The 22347-nt window shown below is 41.0% G+C and overlaps 1 protein-coding gene across 5 annotated transcripts in view; it reads left to right on the forward strand.

Moving 5' to 3' along the window:
• The window catches only part of csmd2 (CUB and Sushi multiple domains 2), a 410157-nt gene that overhangs the window by 138013 nt on the left and 249797 nt on the right, over positions 1-22347 (forward strand). For all 5 annotated transcript variants that reach the window (XR_016147450.1, XR_016147451.1, XR_016147449.1 and 2 more), the window contains exons 6-8: positions 14888-15000; positions 18204-18281; positions 22104-22191. Coding sequence is in view for 2 of the 5 variants with exons in the window: in XM_089123227.1 (XP_088979353.1) it covers positions 14888-15000; positions 18204-18281; positions 22104-22191 (279 nt within the window). In the remaining 3 variants the exon portion in view is untranslated. The remainder of the gene's footprint in view (positions 1-14887; positions 15001-18203; positions 18282-22103; positions 22192-22347) is intronic.

Consider the following 22347-nt stretch of genomic DNA (forward strand, 5'->3'; position numbering starts at 1 on the left):
GTCCCCGCATATGAGGAGCTGGTAGAGGTTGTTTCCCGTGCAGTGGCTCATTTAAGGATCGATTGGCCACAAGAAAAGCAGGAAGTGCAAGTTAAAAGCAAATTAGATGAGCGCTTCCTGCAGCACAGGGAACAACCTCATCATCGGGGCTTACCGTTTTTTCCCGATTTGCATACTGAGGTGTGTAAATCGTGGAAGAAACCCCATTCTTCTCGTGTTTCCAATCCCACAATATTAAAATATAGTAATATCATGGGGGCACGAGAGAATGGTTATGGGATGATGCCGCGGGTTGAACAGCCTTTGGCTAACTATTTATCACCTGAGTCGGCATCATCCTTTAAAGCCCCGGTGCTGCCCACCAAGCCATGCAGAGAAACATCTTCACTGGTGGGCAGGGCATATATGGCTGCGGGTCGGGCTGGTGCGAGTCTTCACACCATGGCGCTTCTCCAAGCGTACCAGGCCGACCTTCTTAAGGATATTGATGAGGGCGAGGGACCAACTCCGGAGGATGTGGCGGAGTTGAGGAAGGTCGCTGATTTGTCTCTCCGAGTCACCAAAGAGACGGCCCGCGCTGTCGGTCGCTCCATGGCGGCAATGGTGGTCTCGGAGAGACATTTATGGTTAAATCTGACGGGCATCAGGGAGAAAGACAGGGCTTTCCTCCTTGATGCCCCGATTTCGCCTTCTGGCCTGTTCGGCGACGCTGTTAATACCGTTGTCGACAGGTTTCAGGAGGCGAAAAATCAATCAGCGGCCTTCAAACAATTTCTCCCTCGTCGCTCAGTATCCGGGAAGTCTGCCCCCAGTGGGCAGTCGCAGCCTCAGCCAGGTACCAGCTCCTCCACCTACAGGCAGGTTCAGAGAGAGAGCGTCGCGTCTAGAGCCCCCCCTCAAGGAGCTTGGGGGCATAGACGGCGCTCTCAATCTAAGCCGCAAGCCAAGCAGGGCGACCTGAGGGCCGTCCTGCAGGCTAAGAAAACATCTAAGAGGTCCTAGCAGTGCTAGGATCTCTGCGGGCGGCCCCACCCGTGATGGAGCGACTGAGGTCGTCTCCCTCGCGGAGCCCGCAGGAAATCGATGTTGTTCTCCCGCCGTCAAGTACGTTTCGGGACGCATCGGTTTCCAGCGATCGCAAGCTGCTTTGTCCGCCCCACGAGCCTGCGGACGGGCAGCGATTGCGTTCGCCCATCGAGAATCGTTTTCGGTCCAGTCCTGCCGGAGATTCGTTTCAGGCGGTCGAGAACGAATCCCGATTAATACCCGAAACCAGGCTCGAGAGCCTGGTTCCCTTGGCGAAATATTTCGATGCATGGAAAAATCTAGCGAATATTTCCCCGTGGGCGCTGCGCACGATACAATACGGGTACAGGCTGCAGTTCGGGTTCCACCCACCCAGATTCAACGGGGTGGTCTGGACTGTAGTCAACCCGACGCAGGGTCGGGTATTGGAACAGGAAGTAAACTCCCTGCTGGCAAAGGGGGCCATAGAGCATATTCCTCCACTAGACAGGGAGTCCGGGTTTTACAGCCGCTACTTTATAGTTCCCAAAAAAGATGGGGGGTTGCGTCCGATCATAGATCTCAGATATCTGAACCGCTCTCTGAGGAGATTCAGGTTCAAGATGCTCACTATTCCCATGATCGTGAGTCAGATCCAATCCGAGGATTGGTTCGTCACGATAGATCTGAAGGACGCATACTTTCATATATCCATCCTTCCATCCCACAGGAAGTTCCTGAGGTTCGCTTTCGGGGGCGAAGCGTACCAATATCGGGTTCTTCCATTCGGCCTAGCTCTTTCTCCCCGCACATTCACCAAATGTATGGATGTAGCTCTAGCACCTCTGAGGCTCCAGGGCATCAGGGTGCTCAACTATATAGACGACTGGCTGATTTTGGCCCAGTCTCAAGAGCTGGCGGTTCAGCATCGAGATGTTGTTCTTGCCCACATCCAGAAACTGGGGTTGAGACTAAACACGAAGAAGAGCGTGTTGATACCAGCCCAAAGGACTACGTTCCTGGGAGTGGTATGGGATTCGGTCGTAATGCGGGCACGATTGTCGCCTGCGCGAGTCGAGTCCATTCTGGCCACAGTGGCTGGGATAAAGCTAGGCCAAGCCGTCACTGTCAAGCATTTCCAGAGAGTGCTGGGACTCATGGCAGCAGCGTCCAACATCATTCCATTTGGCCTGCTGCACATGAGGGCCCTCCAGTGGTGGTTAAAAACCAAGGGGTTCTCCCCGAGGGGAAACCCGTTTCGCACAATCAGAGTTACGCGCAGATGCCTTCGTTCTCTGGTTATGTGGAAGAAAGCTTGGTTCTTGTCCCAAGGTCCAGTGTTGGGAGCGCCATGTCGCCGGAAAACCGTTTCGACAGACGCTTCCCTCACGGGCTGGGGCGCGGTCATGGACGGCCGCTTCACGACAGGCCTATGGCGGGACCATCATTCCTCCTGGCACATAAACTGCCTGGAAATGTTGGCGGTCTCCCGGGCTCTGAGGAGCTTCCTGCCGGACCTCAGAGGTCATCACGTCCTCGTGAGGTCAGACAGCATGTCAGTGGTGGCCTATATAAACCATCAGGGGGGCCTGAGGTCTCGCCCTCTATGCAGACTGGCGCATCAGATCCTCCTGTGGTCCCAGGGGAAACTGTTGTCTCTGAGAGCAACATACATCCCGGGAAGTCTAAATCTGGGAGCAGACGTCCTGTCGAGACAGGGGCTGAGGCCCGGGGATTGGAGACTTCACCCCGAGGTGGTGGAGTCGATATGTCAGAGGTTCGGCCCTGTGGAAGTGGACCTGTTTGCGTCTCGAGAGACGACCCACTGTCCGCTGTGGTTTTCCCTCACCCCTCCAGCCCCACTGGGGCTGGATGCTATGGTGCAGACGTGGCCGAGGCTGCGTCTGTATGCATTTCCCCCGATCGCTCTGCTCCCGGGAGTTCTGGAAAGGGTCCGTCGCGACGGGATCAGTCTACTGTTGGTAGCCCCGTTGTGGCCGGCCCGAGTATGGTTCTCGGACATAATATTGCTCCTAGACGGCCCTCCGTGGGAGATTCCCCTCAGGAGGGACCTGCTGACACAGGCGGGGGGCTCAATATTTCACCCTCGGCCGGAGTTATGGAAACTGTGGGTCTGGCCCCTGAGGGGGCACAGTACCTAGAGGCCGGCCTGTCAGCTGGAGTAGTGGAGACCATACTCAGCTCTAGAGCTCCCTCCACGAGGAAACTGTATGGTTTAAAGTGGAATGTGTTTATTGATTGGTGTAGGAGGCGTGAGGTTGACCCAGTTAACTGCCCAGTGGCTTCAGTGCTGGAGTTCCTCCAAGATCGCTTCTCCTCTGGTCTTACCCCGTCCACGCTCAAGGTGTACGTGGCTGCCATTGCGGCTTTCCACGCTCCGTTGGGTGATGGGTCTCTGGGGAGACACCAATTGATCGTACGTTTCCTCCGTGGAGCTTGGAGGATGAGACCTGCGGCTCGTACCAGGGTTCCCTCTTGGGACCTGGCAGTAGTTCTAGAAGGATTGGCTGAGGCCCCCTTCGAGCCACTGGAGTCGGCTGAGGCCAAGAACCTAACGCTGAAGGTCGCTTTTCTGTTGGCCATCACTTCTCTGAGGAGGGTGGGAGATCTTCAGGCGCTCTCCATATCTAACGAGTGCCTGGAGTTTGCTCCAGGCAACATTAAGGCCATCCTTCACCCTAGGCCTGGCTATCTGCCTAAGGTGCCATCTAATGTGGCACGGCCTACGGTTCTTCAGGCATTTCATCCCCCACCTCACCTGACGGCGGATGAGGAGAGACTTCATAGGCTCTGCCCTGTCAGAGCACTAGGGATATATATTCAGAGGTCCTCTTCATGGCGGAAGGCGGACCAGTTGCTGGTATGTTTCGGGTCGCCCAAAAAGGGGTTTCCGGCCTCAAAACAAACCATCAGCAACTGGATTGTCAATGCGATTTCCACAGCTTATCAGGTGCGCGGTATGCCTTCACCTTTGGCTGTGAGGGCCCATTCCACTAGAGGCATAGCATCCTCTAGGGCCCTTCTCGCAGGGGCCCCCATCCAGGAAGTCTGCGATGCAGCTGGATGGGCTACCCCACATACCTTCATTAGGTTTTACAGCTTAGACATTCCGTCGACACCCGGCTCTCTTGTGCTCGCGTCCTGAGTGTGCCTGTGAGCAGCTTCACACCAGGACAGGCAGGGCGCGTTGTGGCGTAGTGGGTACTCGTTCCCCCAAAGTGTCACTTGGACGCAGTTTGAGTTCCCTCGATAGGGAACGTCCTCGGGTTACGACTGTAACCCTTGTTCCCTGAGAAGGGAACGAGAACTGCGTCTCGTGGCCACGCCTTCCCCTGCCTGGGAGCGCTTGCTTCATCACAGAAGCTGACATGTTGTGTGTGCCGGTTCCTTATATATGCTTCCGCCTATGTGTCGTCACACATCACGTCATCACGTTGATCCAATCGGAGATTGGCTTAGTTTCATTCATGCTTCAGAGACGCTACGCTGAGGGGCGTTCCCCCCAAAGTGTCACTTGGACGCAGTTCTCGTTCCCTTCTCAGGGAACAAGGGTTACAGTCGTAACCCGAGGACGTTTTATCTTTATTTAGGGTAAAAACCTCAAGGATTTCTGAGGGCAAAATTACCTACAGAAACAGGAATAGAAATGTCATTTCTCTTCCTGTTTCTGTAGGTAATTTTGCCCTCAGAAATCCTTGAAATCCCTCAGAGATAACTTAAAAAAAATACTTTTCTTCAGCTTTCAGATTTGTTTCAGATTTGTTTTGTCACTTCAGAGGGAGATCACACTCTTTCCACACCCACCCCCCTCTCTCTCTCTCTCACACTCTCTTATGATTCACAGTCATTAAAATACTGGAACTTTGGAGCTTTAAAGTCACCCTGACCCATGCTCAGCCACCGGGCCTGAGTAGAATATAAAGCAGTGGAGTGATTGATCTGCTTAAGTATCTGCAATTAAGCCTCCACTGTGTGTGAGACAGGCGCTGTGCAACACCCAAGATCCCCAAATCAACCTCTACCACTGAAGTCTGCAATCAAACATGAATGGAGAACGTAGAGATCGAACAGAAAAGAAGTTAATCACGTCTCACACCACATCTGTAAGCCCTCTGTTTGACCAGCTTGAAGGAAATCACTGTTATTTGGGCATTTGGCTTGTCAAAATCAACATTTTTTCTTTGGACTTGACTTAGGTTTGCAGACCTCTGACTTTAAGGAAGGTAAGCTCATATTGTTTTTTAGGGCCCAAGCTCTGAAAGGGCCAAGTTTTTTTTTTTTTTTTTTTTACTTTATTATATATATTATAATATTAAATATTATAAATATAGCTGCGAGCAGCAATGAAGGGCCAAACTAAAGGAACCAGGGTTGCGGTGCCATCGGCTTGGGCCCGCAATCGCTGCACGCAGCTATATTTTGTTTTGTTTTTGTTTCGTTTTGTTACCATGTAATGGCATAGAGACTTGGACCAATTAAACTTTGTGGTGATATTTATTTGGATAGTGATAAACTGAGTGCTGAATCCATGTCCTTGAGAAGCCCTTGCACTTGACTTCCCCACTCCAATGTTATAGAAATTTTCGATTAATCTAGGAAGTTCATTGGATGGGGATCAAGAACTCATTTATAGCTGCACTCTTGTGGCACTTCCGATCAAAATATAATACTAAGACAAGGGTGAAAGGGGGTATTGAACTTGCAGTGATGCCCTTAAAGAATCTTAAATCAATCCCTGTTTGACTTTCAGACCTCTTTGCCAGGTGTAAATTGTTTCTCTTAAAACGAAAGGAAATACAAGAGTGGGATGGGGTGATGCAGGGGTTGCCAGGCTCTTTTCAGCTTGCCCTAATAGCATATTTATGAGTGCTCTAATCTATAATGACATTTTCGATACCACCCCTGTTCTGTTACTTACACGATCCCGATCCATTCCCTCGGATAATCACTATACGTTAATGGGGCTGACTTGAGCCTGAATTGCTTTTTAACTCAAATGGACATCTCAATTGTTGCATTGTGGGATAGACATAAGAAAGAGAATGAGGGTGATTCTTTAAAAAGAGTATGGGTGTGGGAAAACAATGGCGGAAGTGCTTTAAATGCTTGACTGGCTTTATCATCTTCTTTTCTACTTATACCCATGTTCTGTTTATGTTGCTTCACTTCTGATCATTAACCCTCAAATATAGAAAAAAAAATGTTTCCACCTTTTACATGTTTTTTTTTTTTTTTACATTTTAGTAATGTTGTAATGCAATGTTTGGCCTATCAGTTTGCAGAATCTCAGTGATGTCACTCATCCTTTGTCTGAACAAATGTAGAGAACATCTAAGGGTTCATTTGCAGGGTGTGTGTTGCTTATGTGGACCAATAACTGTTGCAGTTTATCATCACACAATATTAATAATTTGAGTCATATTTGTATAAAAAATATGTTCAGATTGTATTTACAAAACCTGATGAACTAAATGAAAATTTTGGCTGTTACATGATTTATTTGTCCATAGCCATATTCAATTATGATAGTCCCTTAGGCAGTTCTTGTCCTCCGAGAAACAGAGGCGGACATTTCACTCGCTGCAAAGTGTGTTGGTGTAGCCTTTACCACAGTGTCTGCAGCGTCCTCTATTTTTTTCATATCTTCTGACACAAATTTTCGGAAATAATCCAGGGGTGTATGAAGGGAGATGACATCATTGGTGATATCTTGACCTGAAAAATCAGTGTTAATAATCATCAGATGGACGGTCACTGGATTGTTTATTTTTTATTTATTTTTTCCAGTTCACAGGCATATTTTTTATGGCGCTTTTCATATTTTGGATGGAATAAATGGCATCACATTGGTGGCATTCTGAAATAAAAAACAAAAATCCCAATTATACTATACACATTTGAATGAATTCACTCATTCCACAGAATTCACACAATACTGTATGGCTAATGTATTGTGTCCTCTACTTATCATGCTAATAGTATATATACCCCCACATTCCAGAACATGATCACCTGTCCCTCATGCAACAAGCAGATATTTTGGCAAACAGGCAAAGCCCAGAAAAGAAAACAGGACCAGTTAAATATACGGTATGTGATAAATGATAAGATACATATTAATACTTTCAAATAGCATTGCAAGGCTGAACATAATGACCTATTAGTTGTGTAAATGTGGTCTTAGAGAAACAAAGAAAAAAAAAACATCTGCAGGTTTGTTTTAGTAGAGCTAAAATTGATGTTGTAATATTCCAACAGTGGGCCTTATAGCGTTAAGTATGTCTGGTAAACGCTATTATACACATAATCTCATTGTGCATGTCTGGCTTTAAACTCATGTACATGAGTGCACTTTCAAGTTACTGCTATAGTATTTCCTGTCTGGTAACTATAGTTCATCCATCATATTGATCTGGAAGATTTCCAGGTTTTCAGCTCTAGTCAGGCACATGCAAGATCATTAAATCGGTGTGAATGTGAATTGGGAATGAAATAAAGGTCACCATGTGCCTCATTTTCAAGAAATGTTCACTGTCAATCAAAATCTTTAATGATTTATTGATGGGGAATGCTTATGTGTTAATAAAGTGGTCTTATGACATTGTAAAAAAAAAAAATAATAATAATAATAAGCCATTTAACGAGAATGAAAGACCGTCTGCGTACATTTTTTATTTTTTTTTTATAATTCTTTGATGGAATCGTCTGATATCAAAAAAGATAAAATCACTGTGTTCTACCGACTCCATAAAAGATCCGTAAAAGCTTGAGATATTTTCTCAAAGGAGCAGAATGATCCACACCTATATACACATATATATACACACACACACACACACACATATATGTGTGTCTTCAGATTCTTTAATTTGACTCCGTTTTAAAATGACTTTGTATAGGAGATTTAAATGATTCCCAATAGGCAAAGAACCGAAGCCAACATCTTTTACAGTACAAAATTTAATCTTAGATAAAAAATAAAAAAACATCACTAATGCTTTTATTTTTAAATTCCTTCCTTCCTCCCTTACAAACAAACCAACAGAAAATTTTATTTTGGAAATATAATGCATCTTTATAGCTTTAAAAAAAAAAAAAAAAAAAAAAAAAACAATACTAGTATTTTAAGGTGAACCCTACTGAATTGCATATAAATATGTTTGTAATTACGTCACATTTGCCCTATTATTATTTCATTATTTCCAATGGTGTGGTTGTGGAGTTATTTGTCAGAACTTGGCACATTGCTGCAATATTTCATAGTAAGAATTGTTTTTCACAGCATGCTTGCAATCTTTTTCTCAACATCTGCGGTAGAGCTTTACTTTGTGAGAATTGTGTTTGTTTTAGTATAATCTAGCAAGATTTTAAGATTTTGACATGTTTTTTTTCCCCCCTCTGCTTTGGTTTAATTGGACAATGGACATAATTATTGAAAAGAGTCTTTTCCTCCGGTAGAGAAAACCCTTGGCTAAGGATCATTCGACAGACTAATTTTAAGAGATGTTAATGAAGATTGTATTCAATATTTGAACAAAGCTGTGTTACAGCAAAAGCAACAAAGAACTCTAAACAACTATTTTTGTTGTGTTAAATATCTTAAGATCTTGCTCTCAGAAAGTGAAGAGAGTAAATGAGAAAAGTAATGAATTCTAGATAAATAATAGAAAGACGTGAATCCATCCCAATGTGTGAAAACAAAAGCTTGATTTGACCCATGTCTTTCCACCTGTTTCATTGCAAGAGCTAAAGCTGGCAATCGAGCAATAAAAGATGCAATCTGCTCCAGGACTTACTTAATATGTCCGGTGGTTGCCATCATAAATCAAGTCTAATGTCATGTGACAAGTAGTCAGATTTCAACGCCACTTCCATTATTCTGGCAGGCCTCAAAGGAAAAAGGGGCTAGAGAATGTGAGGATAGTAATAAATAAATAAATAATGTGCTTGAGAGGATGAAAACTAATTTCAGTAAAGGCGGACCTGTTGGTGATTGATTCTGTGGAAGGCATTAATCTTGTTCTCAACATCTCCATGCCCATCAGTTACAGTGATGATGGTTTTAACATTACATGGGGTGTCGCAGGTTAACCATGAACTGTTTTAGGGACACAAAGTTTACTCAGGAATTGGGTTACTCCTTTCACCAGCATATGTTGCAGTTTAGATGTTTATTATTATTATTTGAAGGTCTTTAGGTCTTTATAAAAGGGGTCAAAATAATGACCTGTGTTCATTTACTTTGGAATTTTAACTCACTAAATGAATATAATATAAATATAATGTAATGAATCCCTTGACATTCCCTAATTATTCAATATAATTATATCATTATATATTTTAGGTTTTGTACAAACCAGTACAAATAAATAAATAAAATAGATGGTTCTCATAATTCAAAAGACAGCAGTGTTTTAACTTTTTCCCTTAAAGGGCAAATTGCATCACAGTCGCACATTTTAAAATAAACAGTTCAGTTCATTGTTCATACTTCAAAAGTTCACAGTTCCAAAAAAAAGAAAAAACTAATTCATAGTTATTTTTTTTTTCCATATGTTGCTGCGAGCTATTTATTTTCTTTTAAATTATTGCCACAGCCCATATACAACCACATACAGCAATTATTTTATCGGTTTTCACAGAAATGTAAGATTTTTCCCATCCTCACTGACCATGTCATGAAACTCATTTAAATGATAATACGATTTGACGCCTCCTCGATCTTTGTCAACTACATGCCATTTTTTGTTTCAATGACGCATTCGGCGGCACTGGTGGCTTGTGTTGCCAGAGTGGGTGTTTTTTTTCGCTACATATTAAGTTTACAGTGTTAACAGTGTGTTTTAGCCGGGTTATCGTCTGGAAGGCTTTATTGAAATCTGGCACCCTATTAAAAGAAGTTACTGAGAGAGGATGCGTTAACAGACACCAGAATGAACGATTTCACAGTATCGTTCATCAGGCAGTAATACAGTATGTTCAGTTCACGTTCGCCCAAATTATGAACGAGTTCAGGCACAACACTGCCTATATCGCACGATTTGATGCTATTGGTAAGACGAGCAATATTTTTGCTTCGGCGTCCCATGTTGAACTCCATTATATTGCCGGGACGATAATCGCTAAAGTGAACTACACACGACCGCGTTTTTCAAAGCCAATACGGAAGAGAAATCCAGTCTCTTCACCTGCACAAACCACACCAGGCATGAAAGACAGCATCATCCTTTTTCTTGTTATGGAAACCCGATGACTCGATGTCCTGACAGGCTGGAGTTTTTTGCAACCTCCACAAACACAATAATTTACCATGACGATGATAAATCAAAATACAAAAACTACCTAAAACACACTGATGCATGACATATCTTACTAAATACCAGCCTACTCTGCACTGAGTGAGCTGAGACTCACTGTCGTGACGTAAAATGATGTGATGTTAAAAAAAGCCGTTTTCCGAGCAGTCCAAGAAAGGCTGACTTTATCTACTAAATGATTGCCCTTAAGTCGTTTTAAAACATTTTGAATCCTGTATTAACTTTTCATATGGTATTTTCATACAAGGTTAGGTTATATATTAATTTAGATTTTTTCCATGGAGAGAAAGGTAAAAAAACAACAACAAAAAAACGAGGGGCTAATTTTTTCCAATTTTCTAGGTGGCGCTAGCGAGCCATTTTGCCCCGCCCATCCGCAAAACCCACAAAATACTACATTTTTCACCAGTCCTGACATGCGTGCCAAATTTGGTGAGTTTTTTGAGCATGTTGCGGCCCCGAAAATGGCGCTTACTTTGCAGAAAAAAGAAAAAAAAAAGAAGAAAAAAAATAACCCTAACAGTTTCAATAGAGTCCTCGCACTGTTCGTGCTCGGGCCCTAAAAAACAAACAAAAAAAAAAAAAACATCCATCCATACATATTGTATAGTGTTGGCTATTCAAGAATAGTAATGATACTATGTCCTGCTCTTGAAGTTTCAGCATAGCTGATCTGAACATGTCTACAAGAGCGATTTCGCCAATCCCCAAGATGCCTAACGGAGATGTTCTGTCAGTCTTGTTCCTGCGTCCCATGAGAGCACTGGGCCTGTTTCAGTTAATGAGCCCTAACTGCACTAATGTGTGTTAAAAATAGGACTACGTGATTCCCTGCTGTTTTAGCATCACAGCATTATGACAGGCACCGGTGCATCAGTAGCGCTGTGGTACACTTCATTCTCTATGATTACACCCTTGGGCTTCAAGCTTTGACACTACAACAGGTCCACATGCCTGACATTAGAGCGAATATACTCTCGCTACAACACTGTGAGAAAAATCATTCACTCAGATTAGACTCACTGTGTTTCCTTGACCACTATTATTGTCGTTCAGAATGAAAAAACAGGCAAAGTACATACTTGGGCTATCAGAAGGATGTTATTTTCTAGTGAGGTGTACTTGAAAAGAAACACAATGTGGCTCATCAGTGATGAAAAAGCTTTTGGCTTTCAGCCTCTTTTTCTATGTTGGGTATATAAAGTGGTTTAGGGTGGAATTACTAGAATTATAAAATGTGAATCAGTCAGAAAACTGCAAAGTTAAAACCTTATTTAAATATTGCAGGATACCGTGTAGCAGGGCTCCAGACTATCCTGTGAGAGCAGTATCACCAGCGCCACTAAGTTCTACTGATGGTGGCGTCAACACATGATTTTGGTTGCAGTGGGTGGATTTTAATCATAAAGTTAACTGTTGTGGCTTTTTGTGTAATTCATTCACCATATGAAGAATTTTTATTTATTTTTTTTTTTTTTCACAAGACTTCCTACTTTTTTTCCATATATTTGGGAGTGAAAATGGCTAATAAGTAAACAACTTCTGGTTGTAGCAATTTCATGTCTCTCTCTTTTTTTTTAGAATGTTTGCCACAAAGTTTATTTATTTTTTTAGTTTTTGAAAAGCCTTATACAACTTAACTATAACTCATTTTCACATCGGCGTTGTTTAATCTGATATGGTTTATCTAAATTCTGCTATGAATTTTAATGCTTCACACGACATCTTGCTTCTGTGTTATTAACCGTCTGGGGTCTAGGGTGTTTTGGGGGTCCTTGATGTTTTTACATGCTCTGATATTTGGGTCCCACTTTATATTAAGTGGCTTTAAGTACTGTGCACATTGAAATTAATAATTTGATAAAATGGACTTCTTGTGTACATACATGTTTTTACATTGTACTTATATTTTAAAAATACCAGCATGTAATTACAGCTGTAATTAATTTATGTACTTGCATTTGTAATTACACAGTTGTCACAGTCATTACACAGTCATGCCCTGAGGATGGTTGTATTACCGAAAGCTTGGCATTAAATTTTGCTTTAAGGACTCAAGTGTGCAGACAATTTATGTATTTTTTGGGTTGTCTACTGGTATCTGTCTGGCACCTTGTTTGCCGTGAGTGCGGTGAAACTCTTTCAAAATTACACAGTTGACCCATCCCTCACACCTTAACCTACCCTTAAACCTACCCATACCACCACACCTGTCCCTAAACTTACCCGCATCATACCTCAATAGCAGCAAAAGTGTTTTACAATGCAACAGGACCACAATAATACATTGTACTTATTTTTCGATGCAAGTACATAGTACTTAAAGCCACTTAATATAAAGTGGGACTGATATTTGTGCTTTTTTTCTGTTGCTTATAAACATATTAATGGCAAATTTGTCATTACACTCTATTTAGCACAAACATGGCTAACCATAATATGTGAGCAACATGCATGTACATGTTTGTATTTTTGAGAGAATATTGTTTATGCATGGTTATTGAAAAAAAAAAAAAAAAAACCCCGAAAACTTAAAGATTCTGAAATAAGGCCACAGAACACATACTAAATATGCAGCGGCAAATCCAAACACGTTCTCACTGGGTCTCCCAGCACTGTGTAGTAATGGTGTCGCGTGATCAACGATCGGCACGTGAGTAAACCTGTTCTGAGCTTGCGCTGTGCTATCTATTATTGCTCAGAGCTGATAAAAAGGTCTGCACTGTGCAGTTCAAATGAGTAGTGAGGTTTGCAAAAGAAATGGCTGTCTTTATCAGCTGGGCAACTTGGTGGTGGAAACAGTGTGACCTCTAACTAAATTTTGTCACACCGGCAGAAAAAGGTCACAGTCTGGAACCCTGTGTTCAGAATTCTAAACTTTTTTTTAAAACATTTTGACTGTTTTCTGGAGTCATTTTAGTGACTAAATGCTTAGCAAACTACCTTTTTTTTTGTGTACATTAATCTATTGGCGCGACTGATCCCCCACTGGTTTGCCCGACATCACTTTATTTACATATATTAGCATTCACTAAGTTATGAATGCTGATAAATGATGTCTTTTGAATGGTTTTAAAAAAATGAGAGCTCAATGAGAGTTAGTCCGAGCAGTGATGACTCCAGGAAGTCCAGTTAGCTTTACTAACAAGACTGGTCATGAAAAGGAACACAAGTGACATATTAAGTGACTGTAATGTGCCACATAATATGTAACCATCACAAAATGACTTTTCTAGCATATGACATTGAGCCACGATGTCTGTTAGTTGTTGTAGATAATTCAATGAAAACAACTGCATGTTTCTCTTTGGGTCGAACTAATACCAGATAATTGTTTTGTGTCTTTGGTTTGGTCTGATGGTTTGCAAGTAAAATATATTAAAAGCGAAGAAAATCGCTTTTCAAAGCCTCCACCAGAGAATAAGTGACTAAGCCATTACGACATATGCAACAGACACACATATTGCATGCAGTCATTTAAATGTTAATGATTTCGTTTGCAAAAAGATTTATAGTGTTTGTGACTCAGACCCATTTTTATCCCCTTCCCTCAGCGCTGGCCTTGGTCGGTCTGAGCAGGAGAAGAAGTTAAAAATACTTCATTGCATCAGATGTGCAAGAAATAGGAAACGTGGACTAAGCTCTTGTAAACTATTCATACCTCCTCACTCGTCTGTTTCTTTCCCTCTTCCTCTGTCTTTCTTTGTGTTTGTAGGGCTCGTTGTGCCAAATCTGACATTTGGTAAATACTACAAGGATGAGCTTACGCTTCTTTGTCGGACAACTTTCTGTTTCCTTTTCAGCTTATGCGATTAATGCTCGCCATAATAAAGAAGCTGTCCGACTGTGCCTGTGTTATCTGAGTAATTAACACTAATTCTGACAGTCCTAAGACCTGAGTGCTGGTACATCTAAGTTTAGGGCAGGCAGGTTGTTATTATGATAACCATTTAAAAAAAAAGTGTGTATAAACTATTATTATTATATAATATAATATTATAATTTGATTTATATAATACTTTTTTGAGATCATGTGGTTATGAAGATGCTTGTACGTCTTTAGCCTAAATACGTACAAGCATCTTCACAACCACATACTGTAGGTTAAATCAAATAGGTTAAATTTAGGTTAAATCAATAGTTCACTCAGGAATTAAATTCCGTCATCATTTACTCTCTCTTGTGATTTAAAATCCATGTGACTTCTGAAAAACACAAAAGGAGACGTTCTGAACACTGTGATGGTCACTAGATGTGATTATATTGAATGGGGGCTAAAGCTTTCAAGCTTCGGAAAAAGACCTACAGCTTGGTCTGTTCATCATACTTGGAATATAGTGCATGAGTCACACGGACCAGTTTTATGGTGCTTCTGAATCTTTGTTGAAGCTTGAAAGCCTCAGTTCTTTGTAATTGCATGGGAAAGAGAAACTTCTACAACTTCAAATGAAAGCTAAAGTGTTTCAGTGTTACACAGAGAAAGAAAGTAAAAAGTTTACTACACTCCCGTAGTAAATAAATCCCGTCTTCTCTTCATATCACAGGTTTACTGGTCCAAACTTACCGTCGCCCATTATCAGCAGCAAGAACTGGCTGAGACTCCACTTCACATCCGATGGAAACCACAAACTGAGAGGCTTCAGTGCTCAGTATCAAGGTAAGAGATGGACTGTCGTGGGACTGGTGCCTTTACTGGTGTAAGTCTATGTAACAAGACAGAGAAAAAGCTCAGGGGTCGTAGCTGTCAAAAATATCTGGGAAAAAGAGAGAAGCAAACTGAAAGAGGAAAGACAGATAAAGCAAAAGGTTAGATATGCAGGGCTGTCTACTCATTCTTCTCTTCACAAGTTTGTGTTTCCTCATTTTCATTTTAGATTAATGGAGTTTTGAATTAATGCACACATTTATATAATTATAAAACATAATACATTTTTTTTTTTTTGATACGATAATTTCAGTCTTGTTCCCTCATGTTCTTTCCAGGCCCTTTTTAAAAAGTTAAAAACTGATTATATGGGGCCGGTATATGCACTTTTCATTTAGTTTATTGAGACTTGAAATGAACATTCTAATTTGTTTGAAAGACATCTCTTACTCCAAATATGTTTTTTCCAGAAATACAAATATATATATTTTTTTTTATATTATAAATTGGAAGTTATATTATCAAATTTCTTGAAAAATGGTACAAACTGTTATCCTGGCAAGCCAGACCTAAATCAAGATGTTAGGTCTGGGAACTCACAATTGGCATACCTCAATCCGAGGGGCAGGATAAAAGGTTGTCTTTCAATATCCCTCTGCACGCAATAGGATATAGCGCTAACGAACGGCTATGGCTGATTGAGTCCCATGCGTTTTCCCACCAGCGGAGCTGGTTGACATATTAAACTTTTGCCTTATCCGGTCGTCAAAACTCCGAAAACGTTCCATTTTTAAGAATGTCTTAAAGGGATAGTTCATTTTCAAATTAATTTTTGATGTGTTTTAGCTTACCTCAAGGGGATCCAAGATGTAGGTGTTTTTGTTTCCTCAGTATTTTCAATTTTGACATTTTTCAGTCAAACCGTTGTTGTCTATCAGTCATACACTGGAGGCTAAGGGGGTCCACCAAAAAGCATGCACAGAGAAGTCAAAATTAAACATGATTTAATGACTCGTATGTAAGTACACATTGATGGCCTAAGACACGAAACGAGCGGTTTGTGTGAGAAAACGAACAGTATTTATATCGTTTTACCTCTTGTAATCATAGCCATGACAAAATGATCTGACGGCACGGGCGCTTCGGTCTTGAAGTGATCACTTGCGCGCCAACGTCACTCTTTGTTTATACAGAGATTTCGGAAGTTTTACCTTTCACTAAACATATTTAGGTATACGGTAAACCGCAATGGAAGACGATTTCGGTATATCTAAATATGTTTAGTAAAAGATAAAACTTCCGAAATCTCCGTGTAAATATTGAGTGACGTCACACGCAAGCGATCACTTCTGGCGGTAACATTGAACTGATTCAGTTCGGTTCAGTTGGACATTGCACAACTGATTCAGACCACTTGGATTACACGAGGTAAAAACGATATAAATACTGTTCGTTTTCTCACAAAAACCACTCGTTTCGTGTCTTAGGCCATCAATGTGTACTTACATTTACGAGTAGCCGTAGAGCCGTATCACCGTAGATTCACTGCAGCTGTTTGATATCTGTAGTCGTCATGTGCCCTGCAGAGTTTTCCCATCTGCAGTTACAATTAAAGTCAAATTATTTGAATTATCTCGGTTAAGTGTTATTAAGTCAGTTAAAGGTCATGAATACCCCCAACACCTGACACATAGACACACACCGGCTGTGCTACTGGCACTCTCATCACACTCTCAAGTTCAAAGGTCACCACTCAAAGGAGATGAGCAGAGGAACGGGATTAGTCAGCTCAGCTCAGGGGGACCAAAGACTGAATCTGCAGGAATTCCACCTCCTCCATAAGCAGATCAGAGTGATGGGATGGGATTACAGGACTGGAGTTTGATAAATAAATACTGTTAGAGTATCAGGGAGAGAGAAAGATAGCTAAGCTCTTAATTAGATTTCCCATTGACCTTTTTCCTTTTATTTTGCCTCCCTTCCTCTCTCCAATCTTTACCCAAATGCTCTGCAATGAGTAACGCCCAATGAATAACAAGCTACTTAGCTTCATCACAATCATTTTCAAACTCCATCAAAGATTGGGTATGGAGAGGCAGGTTAACATGATTTGAGAGAGAGAGAGATAGAGAGAGAGAAATTACATATTTTAATGACATCTTTGTGTCCATCTATTTAATTTCTTACAATTTCTCTCATTTATACAGTTTCTGAAAAAAAAAATTGCAGCTTTTATTACTTTTATTGATTTAAAAATGTAAGGCAAATTTTTTTTGTGAGTTTATCGGTTGTACAGCACAATGTGTATATTTTGCAGATCTGGTGCTGGATACTTCAGCTGTGCATACATTATAACTTAGCCTATTTTTGACATAAAGGGGCACTAAGACCGCATTCATATTACATGATTCAAGTGACCCAATTTCAAGTGACCCGTTTTTTTTTTTGTTTTTTTTTAAATTAGAGACTTCAGCTTTAGGGTAGTTGCAAATGTAATTGAATCAATATGCTCTATTTTAATTTAAATAATATTAATAATACTATTCATTTTTATTAAAACAGCTAATTGCTGATAGCTGATGAACTAACACAGTCTCATCCCAAGACGTCATACAAACTCACATTTTTGACCATATGTCAACATCCGCCATTTTAGGGTACCCTTAAACGTCAGTTACATGACGATCCTGTGGCGTCGTCCAACTGACGCTTTACCTTTAACGTCAGTTAGGTGACGGGGTAGGTTTAAGTCTGGGTTAGGATTAGATAGCGTCATCCAACCGATGTCAAAGGGTACCCTAAAACGGCGGATGTTGACGTATGGTCAAACGCGTCAGTTGTATGACGTCTTGGGATGAGACTGCACTGGATGAACTTCTCCATTACAAAATGCTTATCCAAATGCTGATTTTCTAAGTGCTGAATCATTAAAACAATGTAACAGAAAACAATAACTGCATGTGCCTGTGCGCATGAATGCTTGTTGGCATTATTTTTTTGCTTTTTCAACAAACAAGCTGAGCTTTGTTCACACACAATAGGCTTTTTTGCACAAGTTTGACAGCTTTTTTGTAAGACTGTAATTGTAATTATAATGTGGTTCATGATTTGTAATGCCTAGCAAGCATCTGGCCTATGATTATAGTTTTTTTTTTCCTCTTTTCCTTATCCTTCCTGCTCTCAAATAAACATGTTATATTGCTTTTGACTTTCAGTGAAGAAGATGACAGAGCTGAAGTCTAGAGGGGTGAAGATGCTGCCAAGTAAAGACAACCACAGCAAAATATCAGTTTGTAAGTAAAACTCTTCATGTACTGTACAAGAAGGAAGTTTTCCTAAATCAATATTGTGTTTACATTCATGCACTTGGCTGATGCCACTTGCATTTTGAACCTATGACCTTGGCAAATCTCAATTTATGAATACTTGTATTTAATTGTAACTATCTAGAACATTAATCTTAAAGTATATACATATTAAAGTGACAGTAAAGACATTTTTAATTATTAAAACATGTATAATGAAATAAATGCTGCAATGCCAGAATAAACATGTTAGAATAATTTTGTGTCAAACATCATGTGACACTGAAGACTAGAAGTAGACATTGGCTCAAAGGAAAAAATTGCTTAATTTTAAACTGTAATAATATTCCAGAATAGCATTATTTTAATACGAAGCCCCCCTAGTCCCACTTTCGCAAAAAAATAAAAAAATAAATAATAAAAAAATTATACTCGTGGCCTCAAGATAGTAACTCGTGGCCTCAAGATGCTAACTCGTGGCCTCAAGATGCTAACTCGTGGCCTCAAGATACTAACTCGTGGCCTCAAGATACTATCTCGTGGCCTCAAGATAGTAACTCGTGGCCTCAAGATAGTAACTCGTGGCCTCAAGATAGTAACTCGTGGCCTCAAGATACTAACTCGTGGCCTCAAGATACTAACTTGTGGCCTCAAGATACTATCTCGTGACCTCAATATACTATCTCGTGGCCTCAAGATAGTGACTCGTGGCCTCAAGATAGTAACTCGTGGCCTCAAGATAGTAACTCGTGGCCTCAAGATAGTAACTCGTGGCCTCAAGATAGTAACTCGTGGCCTCAAGATACTAACTCGTGGCCTCAAGATACTATCTCGTGGCCTCAAGATACTATCTCGTGGCCTCAAGATACTATCTCGTGGCCTCAAGATAGTAACTCGTGGCCTCAAGATAGTAACTCGTGGCCTCAAGATACTATCTCGTGGCCTCAAGATACTAACTCGTGGCCTCAAGATAGTAACTCGTGGCCTCAAGATACTAATTCTATCTTGAGGCCACGAGTTAGTATATTGAGGCCACAAGATAGTTATAATTATTTATTTATTTGTTTATTTATTTTTTTTGCCAAAGTGGGATTAGGGGTGCTCCGTACTTTTATGTTGAATTTGTGATGAAAATGCAGCCTTTTTGAGCATGACAGACTTTCAAAAATATATCATTATATATTTGATAAGAATGTTGATTCAGGGATGTGTCCTATATACTGAATGATGTTCATATTAAGCATGAGTGAACGGAAAATGACTCATTTGCAAATCTGAATTCTGAAACCTTACAATATATAATCATTTAAAGCCAAAACTTTCTTAATTGTCTCCTTTTTGTTTTTGTGTCAGTGTGCATGTGCAAATTTCATTATCCATGGATTGATGAAAGCAGTACCACGCTTGCTCACGCTCGGCACAAGCACACAATCTTGAACATTAACGTTATCTTTATTCTACGCTGTGTCAATTGGAAACAAATGGAGATATTTTTCTCCCTAAGGCCAGAGGGGAGGGAAAATAAGTTACCTTTTCCATTGTTGGCAAACCGAGAAAGAAAAAGCTTATCGAGGGCTGGGGTAATTGCTCTGTGTGCTGAGAGTCTTCTTCAGCCTGCTTTCTTCTGTTATGCCATCTTTATTTACATTTCTATTACCTCTGCATCATTGTGAGAAAATGTCAGCCTGCTCATGTGAGCATGTGCCCATTGAGGGTGTCATCTGGGATCTCAATGCCGTCACCGTGGCCGGCAGTGCCTCAACGGCAGCGCTGACAAGTTTGGCCTTTTGTCCCACATCAATATGCATGAGGGCCGGCACACAGGTGCACCTCGGCCAATCAACATGTGTCACTTCAGGTTTTCCCTCCACTATCTTCTCCAGCCTCCTAGCCACCTAGTGCTGAAGCTGAGGCTTCTGCCAACCTCTTTGACCCCGCGTGTCATTTCCACTTCCTTCAGGGCTGGGTGACTTCAGCTTGTGTGATGCCAAGGAAAATTTTGTACTCACATAATGATGTCTGAAAATATCTTGGCATTCTTGGGAGGACTGATTGATTCTTTTGTTCATTCAATGAACCTCCTGGGCAGGCTGTGTAGACAGTAGAATACATTTATAGATGGCCTTGCTCTCTTTACAAGGTAAATTCATGCTGATGTTCAGACCAATGGCACAATTGCAAGTGAAGTGTGATACTGCTTTTATGCTACAGTTAAGTAAACCAGATAATAGTGTTGAGCACCTTACATTAAAAAACGGCCAGTTCTTTCTGTTCTTTTTTTCCCTGTACTGACAAAAATAGTTGGGTAAGATGGAAGAAAGTGGCCCTGAAGAAAAGTGTGCATTTAAATAAATCAAGTGCAGGATGATGATGCTTCTTTCAGTATATTAAAAAGAGACAGATGGACAAATTTAGTAATTTTGTTATTATTGGACAACATTGAAAATTGTGAAAGAGGGGCATTTTGCTCTGCTTACTGGGGTTGGATGGACCACCTACCTGGTTCAAGAAGCCTCTTTTTTTTCTTTTTTTTTTAAGAGGACCTATTATGCTATTTTTATATGTAAAAATATACAGTATATATATATATATATATATATATATATATATATATATATATATATATATATATATATATATATATATATGATTTTTTTTAATGTTGCAGTTTGAGCATGAAGAAGGTCTGAAAATGTACACTCCAAAGTCCACTCCAAAGGGAGTTATTCTCTATATTAATGCACACTGTTTCTGAACTCCCTGAAATGCCTCCATTATAGTCTTGAGTTTTCTTCTGGGAATGTAGAATCAATACAGTACACAAATAACTCACACCAAGGCATATGCAAAATAAAGGGGACGAGGCCTAGTTCAGCCACATTTCGCCATGTTCACACTGGACGCTAAAGCGACGCGGCACGGAACGGAGACCGCTTCCTTTACATCAGATGCGAAGTGCCAGTTTCGTTGTCTGGTCTATTTTTTTTCGCGAGCCGCGAGTGATCCGCGTCAATTCCAGCATGAAGTTACGCCAAGAAACACTCGACCATCCGTTCAATAGAGTGCCGAAGTTACGACGTCACTCTGTAGGCCAAAACGCGGAAGTGAGTAAGCATTTTAGCATTACGGTTGCCTCGCTCTAAAGCCTATGGGATTTTTGAATGGGTTTTTGCTAAATCGCCTGAAATAAGGTCTGTGGGGAACAGAGCCTCTAAATATTTTCACTTTTTGATCTATGACACAGAACACACAGTTACTGTATAACCTGCTTGTGTTTTTTTTTTTTTTTTTTACTTAATTGTGTCTGATTGTGTTTTTTAAAATATTTATATAGGCTTCAAAATGTATAAATTTTGGATTAACTTGTAAAGATTATCTTGCTAGACAAAACGTGTAAGTGTCACAACCCTTTGTTAAACACATGCATTATTTTTTGCGATTTTCCAAAAGTCTATGGGGAAAATGCATTGCTTTTTGACCGAGGGAACCCATGCGCCGCTAGCTTCCGGGTTGTCCTACAAAGTGACGTCATCGCTTCGGCACTCTATTGTCAAAATATAAGCAATTTTCAAATTAAATTCCCGTGAGGGCAAAAGCGAACTCACAAACAAACAGGCAAACAACGAGAGCGAGATCTAGGCAGGAGTTGATGAGTGAAAATGGAAACTGTGAAACAGGAAGAGGAAACTAGATTTCATAAATTTGAAGAGAGGATGTATATTTCAACGGTATATATACACAACCTTATCCTCGCCTACTATTTAACCAACTTCTTTTCCACCTTTTTTTTTGTCTTTTTGTCTTTTGCAGTATCTCAGATGGGGGTGGCTCAAGGACACAACATGTGTCCAGATCCAGGAATCCCAGAGAGGGGCAAAAGAAAAGGCTCTGATTTCAGGTGAGAAATTAGTTTATGGATTACTTATTAAAATAGTCCACTGAGAGGACAGAGGAGAGAGGAAAGAGGTGTGCAGTTAATTTAGTGTTTGTAATGCCAGGATGATGAATAGCAAGAGATGCAGGAGGTGGGCGCCTGTTTAATTTCTCATTGGCC

The sequence above is a fragment of the Pimephales promelas genome, chromosome 18 (genome assembly GCF_988280905.1).
Source record: "Pimephales promelas chromosome 18, fPimPro1.hap1.1, whole genome shotgun sequence".
NCBI lineage: Eukaryota > Metazoa > Chordata > Actinopteri > Cypriniformes > Leuciscidae > Pimephales > Pimephales promelas.